This window comes from Lipotes vexillifer, unplaced genomic scaffold (genome assembly GCF_000442215.2).
Source record: "Lipotes vexillifer unplaced genomic scaffold, Lipotes_vexillifer_v1.1 scaffold395, whole genome shotgun sequence".
Taxonomy (NCBI): Eukaryota; Metazoa; Chordata; class Mammalia; order Artiodactyla; family Lipotidae; genus Lipotes; species Lipotes vexillifer.
Genome location: NW_006797390.1, coordinates 6036275 through 6049190, shown reverse-complemented (window position 1 = coordinate 6049190; position 12916 = coordinate 6036275). Strand labels below are relative to the sequence as shown.

At 54.2% G+C, this 12916-nt stretch overlaps 1 protein-coding gene across 1 annotated transcript in view; it reads left to right on the top strand.

Annotated features, from left to right (window-relative positions):
* The window catches only part of PRMT8 (protein arginine methyltransferase 8), an 81832-nt gene that overhangs the window by 66896 nt on the left and 2020 nt on the right, over positions 1–12916 (top strand). Inside the window, exons 8-9 of the mRNA XM_007469450.1 lie at positions 417–532; positions 5726–5876. Coding sequence (XP_007469512.1) covers positions 417–532; positions 5726–5876 — 267 coding nt within the window. The remainder of the gene's footprint in view (positions 1–416; positions 533–5725; positions 5877–12916) is intronic.

Here is a 12916-nt window from a genome sequence, read left to right as displayed (position 1 = left end):
GGAAAGAGATGGGCCTTGTAGGTGTGGAGAACGACTGGAACAAAGGCTCTGGGGTAGAAATGTGGACGGCAGAGGAGAGAGTTCGTAGGAGACTCTGAGGCTCAGAGAGGGGGCAGAAGAGCAGGTACAGAAGAATCAGGAATGTGGGCTCTAGTCCTGACCCTGTGGGAGTCTGCTGTGTGACCTTGGAGAAGTTTCTCAGCCTCTCTGAACTTTACTTTTCCTAACCCTAAAGCGGGACCTGTACAGATGAGACGGTGTGAATGAGCGTCTGGCACATTGCAGAGCTCTCCACCAGGCAAGCAACTCTCCTGTCCTCAGGCAGGGGGACACAAGCTGCCCCCCACCCTCTGGGACTCAGGAGGGTCGGGAGACTTCTGGGGGTCCTGCTGCCAGCTCTCGCTCTCTTCCCACAGGGTGGGAGAACGTCTATGGCTTTGACATGACCTGCATCCGGGACGTTGCCATGAAGGAGCCCCTGGTAGACATCGTGGACCCAAAGCAAGTGGTGACCAATGCCTGTTTAATAAAGGTCTGCAGATGCGGCTTGCTCGGGTCTGGGTGTGCGGGAACCTGGCTGTGCCACCTGGACGCTTGGGCCTAGAGTAGAGGCCACGCCAGCTCCTGCGGGGCCCCAAACTGTGAGGCAAGGCCACCCTGGCCAGAGCCTCTGGCAGCTCGTGGTGACCCGTCAAAGCCGGCACTGTCACTAAGCAGAGCTGGGGAGAGAGCGCCACTGGACTCCACGTGGCACAGTTGGGGGGTGGGCGGTGCATGTCCCTTGGTGCTGTGAGGGGGGAAGGGTGTCGGGTGGGTTTGGAGGAGTACCCGAGGGAGGGCACCCTGGATGCTCAGGTGGGGGGAAGCCCCTCCATTCCGAGGGCGCTGGCCTCTTAGGCAAGAAATCCCACACCTCAGTCTGCTGTGTGAGCAGCCTCACGCCCGCACCTCTAAGCACACATCTGACCCGGCCGCACGGAGCTCCCTCATCCTGAGTGCCCTTGTTGGTACGGGCCTTCACATCTTGTCCTCCAAGGCTTTCTTCAGCGCAGCCGGAGAACAGCTCGCCAGTATCCTCGGCACACCAGTCCTTAACCCAGTGCATTCTTATCACTAAATATCCAGACGTGCCAAATTTGCTAGGGTACAGATAAAAGCCCCCCAAGACCTCCCCTCCCTCCCAGCCCCACACTCCTCCTAGAGGTAACCGCTGTCCACAGGATGAGCTGATCTTTCCAACCCTTTTTCTAAGTATCTGCATTTACATATGCGAATCTACATTTACATATGCGAATCTATCCTGTCTAACGATGGAAGACTCTTTCATATTTCACTGCTTTTTTTAAAGTCTAGAAAGACATCCGTCTCATAGGCTTCAAGTTAATGTTTTAATCGAAGAATCTGGGTTCACTGTGTCCGCTGTCATCAGCCCTCCCAGCCCTCATCTTGCTGAAGCACACCCTCCCGCCCTGGTCCTGTGCACCTCACTGCTTTTTCGGGAACTCTGGGTGGACGCCACGGGGAAGAGCCCGGGGGTGAGGGGAGGTTTCTGCAGGACTGATGCAAACGGCTGCTTTGTCCAGGTGAGAACGGTCTCTTGTCCCTGGTCACAGTCTTCCCGAGAAGAAACGCAAGCCTTGTCACCATGGTATTTCAAAGGGACCTCAGAGGACAAATAAAACTAGATGTACCTCGTACAGATCCCATCAGATAGACACCGCCTCCCTTTTGGAACATCCTGCCTGAGGATTCTGGCTCCAAGTCTAAGCCGTGGCCTCGCACCGAAGGGTTTTGCTGCTTCTTAACCCGGCCCTTTCTGAGTCCAGGCAGGGTTGATGAGAAGCAAACGTCCTCTTATTTCTCCCCACCAGCCCCTCTGTCCCCGAAGCCTCTCTCTCTGGCATCCCAAACAAGATCCAGCAAAGTACACCCCAAGTAACTCACCCATAGTGCAAAGCATTGCTGCCAATATTGTAGTATGAGCAGAAATCACCTGGTGCAACTGAATTTGCCAAAATGACGCGTGGCAGGTGTATGGAACCGATAGGCGTCTGCCCATGGTGGCGTGGGGATAAGATTCCTTCATTGTGCTTGGGCCCTGGGTCGCTCTCGGCCCCTGCCCTGTAGGTGTGGCCACGGCACTTGTGCATGTCCAAGGCTGGTCCCAGACTGGCCTGCTCTGTGCCCCCCCCCCCACTCTCCCCCTCCAGCCAGGAACAGGCAAGGGTCTCTCCTTGGTTACACCTGAGTGCAGCCTGGGACTGTGGGTATGGCGGGGCTGGAGCTCTGGGCCCTCTATGCGTGTCACCTTTCTTCCTGAGCTCTGAGGAGGGCAAGGACGGCTGTGTTTGCTTCTGCCACCAGGCGAGCCATCCGTCAGCTCTCGCTAATGTGCTCAGCACCATCTTCCCTGGGAAAACACCTGCCCGTCTTCACACACTTAATTGCTATTTTCATCGCTATTAACGTTGCGGCTTGTGACACTTTATTATAATTAAGACTCTGTTTTGACCAGACTTCTGATCTGAGGCGTCCATTTGTAACATGATGTAGTGATGGGGACAGCATCGGCTGGGGCCCCTCTGAGTCACCGATGCCTGCGGAGCCCTGCGCCTGGTGGGGCGGCCTGAGGCCGAGCCAGGGGTCTCGCTGGGGTCTCAGAGATGCTGCGGTGGCTGCTGAAAGAGAAAGCCTTCTGGCAAAGGGATCAGGGCTCTGGGGGCCAGCATAATGCGTCGGCCCCTGGACGCTTTGGGCCTGAGAGGAGGGAGGGCCCTGACCAGAGGCCTTTGTGTCTCTGAGGCCCAGTCACAGCTGACTCATCCACACAGACTGCCTTTCCCCACTCCAGAGACCAGCAGTCGCCTCCCTCGCGCCCATTCTAACGCAGATCATACTTTCAGTCTGGACGGGTTTTGTTCCTTCAGAGGGCCCTATTAAGATGCAAATGCCCATAGGACCTAGAGAACGCTGTCAGGGCATTGGTGGCTGACATTGGTTGATGGACATCTGAGACCCTATAGAGACGGAATCCCTGATAGATGGGGTGTCTCTGTGTGCGTGTGTGCGCGCGTGCAGGCGCATCACTGCTCTCGTGCAGGCTGAGAGTGCTGAAGTGAGGCGAGGACACAGGAGAAGGGAACCAGGTCCAGATGAGTCACGGGGTATACTTCCCAGGCCCCTCTCTGAGTCCAGGCCAAGAGGCTTGGATACTTTTAGGTAAACCATAGAAAGTCGTGGAAGGCTTTAGATCCAGGGAGCGGCATAGTGTGAATGCATCTCAGAGAGATTAGGTGGTTGGTCTGAAGGAGAGGCCTGGGGAGGGGATGGAAAGGAGAGTCCTCAGGCAGGGAGACAGTTTTAGGAGAAGGGTGGGGCGGGTCAGGGGTTACATCGCTCACTGGGGGCGCACAGACCATAGCGTCCAGACCCCGCGTCTACAGGGCTCCAGTCTAATGGTGGGGACAGGGGCGGAGGTGGTGAGACCCCTGAGATGAGCCAGAAGCAGGGTGGAAAGACCAGGCGAGGCCCGTGGCAGAGGGCGCCCGAGAGAAAGGGACAGGGACCTTGGAAGGAGCCTGGAGCCTGGCGGGCCGGCCCCAATGGAGACGGAGAGGAAACGTCAGTGAATGTAGATGGCGTGAGCCCGGCCCAGTGGACTCTGCCAAAGCCCTTAACAAAATCACAGTTAAGCACGGCTGCTCTAAGAGTTTTTGGGCTGGAGGGACCTGCAGACACGTGGCCGAGAGGGATGGCAAACGTCATAAACTGACAGGTACTGGGGCTAAAAAGATTTCCCCAGTGGGGGCAATGGCCCAGACTAACAGGGTGACATGTAATGAAGGACCCTCCCCCCTGCACTCGGGTTCCAGAAATAAGGATTGTGAGAGGGATGCTGTGGGGAGGGGCTTGGCGCCGGCAGAGTGCGCTTCGAGGTCAGAGGCTGCTAGAAGTGGGTCCCAAATCGGGAGCGTGAGGGCGTCAGAAATCATGACTCAGGAGAGGCAGTTTATACTGGAGCAGAAAAGGTTTATGGGACCCACGTGAGCACGAGCGGGCGTTGGCTTGTTCCGTGGGTGGAAGTTACAGAGGCTGGTGTGGGCCCTGCTCGCTAGTTTTGAAGCAGGACCTACTGGCTGGAGACATCGGGGAAGGATTGGCTGCCTGGTAGGCAGCGAGTGCATCCTCCCAGGGGGAGTGCAGGAGCCCACGGCAGCCACTACCTGGGGATGCTCCCCAGGGCTCTTGCATTCTCGGGGTAAAAGGGGACTGGCTTTCTAACCCCATCGAATTCTGCACGCCTGACCCGGGCTCACAGGGACCTTTAGCCCTGCTCCCCGTCCTTGAGCTTGCATCTGAAGTGATGTCACCGACATCGAGGGCTCCCACGGTCCCCTGCACCTGCAGTCCCACCGTCTTCCCAACCGACAGGTCAGAGGAGGTCACAGCTGCCAGCCCGCACCGTAACAAGGCTCTGGGCTGGCTGGCTGCCTCGACCTCACCTGCGCCTCTGTCCACTGCCCTCCTGTGGAGACAGGACTTGGCTTTGAAGTCCCCAGGATGCTTTGCATCAGTTTTTCCTTTATTCATCCTAGAAACGTGTAGAGATAAAAGTCTCTGTCTCTTCGCTGCTCTTGTTTCCCCACCCGGAGACCCCTCTCTCCTAGTCATTCCCAACATCTTCCATCATCCGGGTCTCAGGGGCGCCCGTGGGAACCGTTCCAGGCACACAGGTGTCTGTCTGGCCCGTTCAGAGCTTTCAGGACAGAGGTCTCTGCCATACAGCCCTGCAGTGGGAGGTTCTTCCTTAGACCTCAGTGAAGGCGGTCTGGATGCCTCCTGGGCCTTGGGAGGTCTGCTGTGTCTCGCTGGAGCCGGCCAACGACAGGTCAGCCTCTTTCACGCAGAAAGAACTCCATATTGCAAACCATTGTTCATTACTCCCGCTCCCACGCAAGACTGATGTGCAGCCACTTCCCAGCTGAAACTGTTAGAATGATGAGTCCCTTGTGTTGTCCATTCCTATTAGCTAGAACTGAAAAATTCTCACCTCTTACTTCCCCCTTTCTTTTTTTTTAACTGTCCGGGCTTGTGGTAAATGGTCGGCTGACTTCCCCAGGCTCAGTCCGTGACTGTGCGGCCTCGGTCCTCACTCCTGAAATAATACTCCATACCTCGTATTGCTGGGAAAGGAGTAGTCAGGTCTGCCGGAATCTGGGAGGGCTTGACAGGGCCCACACAGCTGCTTTGATTCAGTAGGTCTGGGATGCCCTCCCCTCCCCACCCCACCCCTTGGAATTTGCCCCCGGGTGATGCTAATGTGCTCCTCCAGGGACCACAGCCTGAGAACAGCTGGATGCACTAGTGATGCTGAGGGGGACTCTGCTCTGAGGATGTCTGGGCTGGGTTTGCGGATGCTCTAACTCAGCCTCTTCCCCTCCCCTCCCCCGCATCAGCACTCATCCCCAGAAGATTTACCTTCCTGATTCTGTTGTCCTCAGGCTCTGACTCAAATCTGCTTGCAGCATCGCCTTAGCAGACTCCACCCTAGAAAGGATGGAGGAGGTCATGGGGAGGGGTGTGGGTGGGCCTGGGAAGTCCCCCCCGAGAGCCATGACACCCTGGGGAGTCTGCCATCCATAGTCTCCCTGGGGAATGAAGCTGAGGACGGCCCAGACCCGGTGGAGGCACTAAGGGTCCGCATTCTCTCTTCTCTGGGCTGCAGGAGGTGGACGTCTACACGGTGAAGACGGAGGAGCTGTCCTTCACATCCGCCTTCTGCCTGCAGATACAGCGCAACGACTACGTCCACGCCCTGGTCACCTATTTCAATATCGAATTTACCAAGTGCCACAAAAAAATGGGGTTTTCCACAGGTGAGCCTTCTGCTGGCCTTCCAGACCCTCCTGGCCTCGTGCCAAGGCTCTGTGGGAAGTGACCTCCCCGGCCTGGATGTGGGGCAAGGGCCGGAGGCATCAGCCAGGGGCCCTCACTTAGCACCTCCTAAGCCTCTCCGGCCGTGGAGGAATCGCACGTCCCCACGGTTTTGGCTGCCCGAGGAGAAGGTTAAAAAACTTGTGGCTGGTGTGGCCAGAGCTGAGAGCAACTGTCGGGTGGGGAGAGGCAGGCGTGGAGGCCACCTTTCAAATGCACGTTTGTTCATTTAGTGTTTCCTGAGCCCCCTCTGTGTGGGTGGAGGATACAGGGACGCCTCATGACAGATTCAGCGTCTGCTTCCCTAGGCTGCAACCTGGCTCTACGTCTCCTTCCTGTCTTCCCAGCTTCTGTCCATCCTCATTAAGTCCCTGACGTGCTCCAAACTCCTTCAGAAGTGCCTCATTGCCTGTAGCAGATAAGCCCAGATTGCTTAGCCTGGTAAATGGCAGGGGGTTGGTCCCCTGACCGGCCCCATCCCACTTCCCCAGCCTCATCTCTCAGCATCCTTCGCGCTGTGCCGTCCACCCCAGCCCTTTGCTGCCGCACACGCAGCCCAGCACACGCCGGCCCTGCAGCTCTCTGCGCCCAGGCATCTTCAGTCCCTCGGCCGTGGCCTCTGCATGCCCCAACCCGCCGTCCATCCACAGGGCAGGAGGGCCTTCTGTCAGATTTGTCTCCTTCCCTGCTGTATTTGTCTGCTGGGGCCACTGTAACCAAGTATTCCTCATGGTTCTGGAGGCCTCTGGAGTTTTCTCCTGAGGCCTCTCTCCTTGGCTTGCCAACGGCCGCCTTCTCGCCGTGTCTTCACATGGTGTTTCCTCTGTGCTCATCCCTGGTGTCTCTGTGAGTGTCCTAATCTCCTTGCTCTACAAGGGCACCAGCCAGATTGGATGAGGGCCCACACTAAGGGCCTGGTTCTAACTCAAGGCATTCTCTCTGAATACGTTCATATTCAGAGATCCTGGGGGGCAGGGCTCCAGCACATGAATTCTGGGGGGGGAGACCATTCAGCCTACGGCAACTCCCCCAGCCCTCTCCTCACCTGGCCACCTCCGGCTCAGGCTGCATCTCTCAGCTCAGGTATTATGATCCCCTCCTCCCCTCTAGGGTCAAGGTTAGGCCTCCTTCTCGGGGCTCCCTAACATCCTGTGCTTATGTCTGTCATGGCCATGCTTAAAGTGATACGGGTGCAGTCTAACAAAAAGATAACAAAAGGGTATAAAAAGGGGCACAAAAAGTTAAGGAAAAAGACCTCTCCCCCATCCATCCCAATCCCATGCCTGAGAGGCACACTTGTTCACGATTTATTTCGTAGCCTTCCAAAAAATTTCAGTGGTGCACAAGCAACTACATGCCTATATACACTTTCTTTTCTTTTTATTTGAAATAATAATAGACTCACAAGGAGTTGCAAAAATAGTACGTGGATTTCTGTGAACCGTAGACCCAGCTGCCTCCGCTGGTGGCATCTTCCGTGACAGGAGTACGACATCCAGCTACACTTTTCTTGAAAACACAGGTCGGCTCGCACCACACGCACTGCCCTCTGCTCCCTGTCTTTATTTAACCATGTGTCTTGGAGATGCCACCATAGCCGCACGGAGATATATCCAATCTCTTTTTTTTAAACAACTACCCAGGATTCCAATGTAGGCTGTGCCATTATTCACTGAACATTTCCATCGTCTTCTGCAGACCTGGGTCTCCCCACCACTGGGCTCACATCTCATTAATCTCTGCCTGTCTAGCTCCTCCCAGCGGGGTGTGGCTCCGAGATTTCTAAACAAATCTCTGTTCAATGCGTTTATGAAGCTAGGATTCCTGCCCTGAGCATGTGTTCATCCTGACCACTCATGGGAGGTCTTCCTGGGAATTGGGAGCTTGTCGCCGGGGCTGAGTGAACGTGCACGTGGCAGGGATAGGTGAGTTCTACCAGAATTTGAAGATACGATTATTCACTTCCTGAAGCCATGGTGCCAGTGGTCCTCTTTCACGTGGTGACAGCGATCCCACTTGATCATGTTGTTTAATCCTTTGTCTGTGTTGCCCAGTTTTCTGACACCTTGTTGATGTATTTTACATCTATACGGATGAATGACACTGGGTCTGTAGATCTGTTTTCTTGTGATCTCTCTCTCTCTGACTTTGCCAGCAGAGTAATTCTGATCTCATAGGATAAGTTGGGGGAGTGTTTCCTCCTCCTTTAACTGCTGGAAGAGTTTTTGAAGGATCAGTGATCATTTCTTTTTTAAATGCTTGCTGGGATCCCTTAGTGAAGGCACCTGAGCCTGGAATTTTCTCGTGGGAGAGAACGGACAAGAGACTTCACCTAATCCCTCACAGAAGGGCTTCTTCCAGAGTTGGTGTCTCCTGACCATTAAGACTAGGGTCTTCTGGTCTCCATCAGCCAGGCCAGCGCTGGTGCCGCCTCATCCTGGGGAAGACCAGAGAGCCCCGATCCGGGTCACTGTCAGCTGCTACCCTCCCTACGGGAGCAGCAGACGAGCTCATCTTCTCGGTGGGTGCGCGGGAACAGCCAGCAGGAGGAAGGGATATTTTACCTGGACCTTGAAGGATGGGTGAGACTCAGCCTTGCAGTGGTGAGGGTTGGGGCAGTGAGGGCTGAGGAAGGGCCCGATCGAGGACGGTGCCTGTGACTGGAGGCCAGGGATGGAGCCACGGTGGCTGGGCCTACTTCCTCCATCCCTGGGTGATGCCTCCCCCAGGGCCCGCCCTGCCGCAGGTGATGGGAAAGTCAGGGAGCAAGGGTACTCTGGAAAGAGTTCTGTGTCTCTAAAGCCTGGGCTCCAGCCCCGTAGCTCCAGGCTGCGTTTTTCTTGCCCTGAGATGATCTGTTTCCGGTGGATGACAGCGTGGTTTTGGCATGACAGCATGTAGCAGACGTCTTTACCATCTTGGCCATCTTCCAGCTGGCATGGCTTTGGCAGTGGGCTTTACTCAGACCCTCTGCACTCTGACCAGCAAGGAAAGAGTATTTCTCCTTTGTTTTTAAGGACCTCAGATGCACAGAATTAGATTAATCCTAATTCGTGGTTCATGACATACTACCATCATTGGATCACGCACAGTTCACTTTTTGCTTATTTTTTAATTAATACAAGGGACACCTGTGAACTCGCCACCTAACTCAGTCATAGATTGTAAATAAAGTGTTATTAATTAGAACGTAACAGTAACTAGAATGCATTATTAACTAGAAGGTAATTCTAATTATTATTAGAATGTAAATACATTAGTTAATATCAAGAGATAAACTATTGCTAATTAGAATGTAAATATTAACCAGAAATACATTACGAATAAATATAATATGATTATGCTTATAATTAATAAATGCAAGTAAAATAATTCAGAGTCACATAATAAATCCCTGTGAGCTCACCATCTAACTCAAGGACTTAAATACTACCAATACCTTTGCGGCTACCTGGATGGTCCCGTCTTATCCCCTCCCTCCACATTGCCTCTAAATGAACATAATCCTGAATGTTCAGTTCCTCATCCCCTGCTATTTTTAAAAAGTTTTATCACGCGTATGTGTAAGGCCTGAACAAGGTATGGCTTGGTCTCACTTCAGACGAAGTGCAGCCTGCTGTAAGCAGCCCCTCCCCATCGGCCCCCAGGGCTTGCAGCTGCTCCGGGAGACCCACGCGAAAGCACGTCACGGATCGTGCAGCTTGCAAACAGCCCCCGTGAATGGTGCCGGTGTCTGCCTGCTGCGGCTCCGGGCAGAAGCCGCTGCAAACGGGCACAAGCACCCAGGGTTCCAGGCTGTGCCGGCACAGCTGCCCCGCCCCTTGGACACAGCCTCGGAGGGCGGGGTAGGAAACGGGAACTGGGCCCCCTGGGGCTACTGCTGGAAGGGCAGTACCCAGAGTACAAGCAGGCCTGTGCTAAGTCCTAGTTTTTCCAGGAAGCCCTTCAGGCCGCGGAGGTGCTCTTAAGTGAGCTCCTTTCTGGGCCTTGGGCTCATTATGAGTGAAATGACGTGCTTGGACCTCGACTGCCTGGCAGCCCCTTGCCAGCTTTGCCACCCTGTGACACTGAGCCATTTTCTCAGGTCAGAGAAGCTTCCTCATGCATAGTCTTTAATTCTCCAAAAAGCCCGTGAACCCCCCGGGGAACAGAGTTACAAATTTACAGCTAGGAAAAGTATTAAATTCCAGAAAGAACTACCAGCCACTTAGCCATTGGGAAGAGAAAGAGGAAGCAGGATTCCACTTCCTCTCCAGAAGCACCAGGAAAAATCTTCCTGTGAGAGGCCCCAGCCATTTGTTCCTGCAGCCCCCTGTGCACCCCACCTCCATCCTCGGTCACAACTCCCACCGGACTTTATGGCCAGCTACCTGAGTGTCTTCTCACTTAGGCTGCAGGATCTCAGGGGGCGAGGCTGTACCGGCTGCTGTTCCCCACATTTAGGATCACATCAGGCACATGGCAGGCATCCTGAGTGGATGTCTGCTGAATGAATGAATGATTGAATGAATGCCTGAATGAGTGAATGCACGCGTGAGTGAATGCGTGAATGAGTGAATGAATGAATGCCCGAATGAGTGAATGCACGCGTGAGTGAATGCATGAATGAGTGAATGAATGAATGCCCGAATGAGTGAATGCATGCATGAGTGAATGAATGAATGCCTGAATGAGTGAATGCATGCATGAGTGAATGAATGAATGCGTGAATGATGGTACGAGGAAGGCTGAAAGCCACTTACACTATCTGGAAGGTTGTAGTTGGGGCGGAGAGGGAGGGAAAGGCTTGTCCACTGACCAGAACTCTGGATGTCGTGGTCCACAGTGATACTGAACGCTCACCCTTGTGCACAGCAACTTTCTGGAGGATCCCTAGAATATTCCAGACCACGACAATGAGGCAGCACTGCTTTACAGGCCAGGGCCATGGTTGATGGATAAATGAAATGATATACCACTTTCCACAATGATTAAATAACCACCTAATGCAATGGCTTAGCAATACCCTAACCTGGGCCTGCTATGTTACAGATAAGGGGACCATATAATTCATCTTCCAAATGAGGACACTTTGAGAGTGAAAGGGAGAGCTACAGATAATTACACCAGGAAAACGGTCCTGGGCACAGCAGGAGGCTGGTCGTGCTCAGTGCATCCTTTCCCCTTCCCATCCCCTATCCTCACAGTCCCTTGGGAGATGAACTTTCTGCAGGTTTAGGAAATGAGCCCCAGGGTCACAGTGCAAATGCATGGTGAAGTGGAGACTGGACACTGGGCCTACTGTTGCCTAATTAAATGTCCCTTCCACAGATACCCACCCAAGAGACGTATTAGACGTAAATGACTGAGTCCGCACAGCAACTGGCTGTGTATCTACAACACCTGGGGGGAGACTTTTACGTCTTGGCAAGCCTGCCCCCATCTCACAGCCCAGAGTTACTGAATTCAGATCTCTAGGACTAGAGTCAAAACATCTGAGTTGTCGTCAACTTCTGGACACCGTGATGGAGAGCCTGCATTGAGGAAACTGCTTTAGCAATGAGTCCGCGGACCCATCGTGGAAATGAGGCGTTTGGGGAAGTTCTTACCCTTTTGACGTTGATGCCAAAGGGGAATGTCACTCTCCCCCAACCCAAGACTGGTGTCTTTTGGGCACAGCCGGCCTCGGAGGTGGGCTTCTGGGCCCGCTGGCTGGCAGAGCCGAGCCAGTGAAGTCTCTGGGAGTCTCACAGGCTTCTGATTAGGAGGCAGAAGGTAGTTGCTGGAATCTCCTTGCCTGAAGGCCTTTAAGAACAGGAGAGACACCTGTCTGAGTCGGCGTGGGTGGCAGCGGGGGTGACAGTGCTGTCAGTCATACGCTGCCATCCTCTGCACACCCCGGAGACGAGCTTTTGACAATTCGTTTAGATGGCGTTGGAAGGGAAGTTGCTGGGAGCAGGTGGACTCTGCCTGTGGACCGCAGTATGCCTTGGAGGCCAGGAAGGCTGGGCGTGTTTGGGGATCCAGGATCCGAGCGGCACAGACTCTATGTTCGTGATCCTCCTTCAAGCCCTTCCAAATCCTCAGGCTGCCTCCCCTCCACTAGACCTTGAGTTTGCATCGATTTCCTAAATGCACACATCGAAGGCTACTCGAGTTTCCAAACCACTGACATTTGATCAAGCTGGTTCATTGCAAAGGACACAGACAGACAGACTCTTCACCGCCATTAAAATAGATCTTGGGCTCTGAACGATCTTGGTCTGACTGGGCACACGATAAATCCCCGCTCGGGTTGTGCGTGCACTCCTCCGGGCTGGACCGCGGGTGTGCGTACGGTCGTGGGGCAGCCCCAATCCTTCCTGTGATTAAAACTCTGCCTTCTAGTGATTCTGAGTGCCTAGCCTTTCTTCTGCCTCCAAAGCCATCTATAAGGCCACACATAAGTCCTTCCGTGTGACAACCTTCGAAGTATTTGAAAGGCACTTACTACACCCTCCCTAGGTCTTCCCACCTTCAGCTCTGGTCCTAAGCAAAGAGGGAATCAGTGTTAATGAGTCCTGCATCCTGGTGGAGGGAGGTAAGAACCTGAAGGGCAAGAGGAACTGACGGTAAGACGGGTTCTTCTAACAGCCCTTAGGTTCCAAAGCCGCGGTGTCACCGAACACCTCTGGGTACCTTGAAGCGTCACAACGCGCCCCCGCTGGGGCTTTCTTACCGTCGTTCATTTATTCGGTACTCACAGACCTAGCAAGGGTGGTGATGCGCTCTGAGGATAGAGCAGTAAGCAGACCCCGGCCCTCATGGAGATTGCAGTCTTGTGGGGGACACAAACGCGTAAAAAGAGACAGAGGCGGTTATGCAGGGGCATGACAGCCACCGTGGTAACGTAAGCCCAGTGTGCCCTTCATCCAGCTGGGTCAGGCAAGGCTTGCCCAAGAATGTGACCTTGAAGAACGGGGAAGGGAGAGGCTGGTGATGAGGGAGGGAGGAGGGTTCCAAG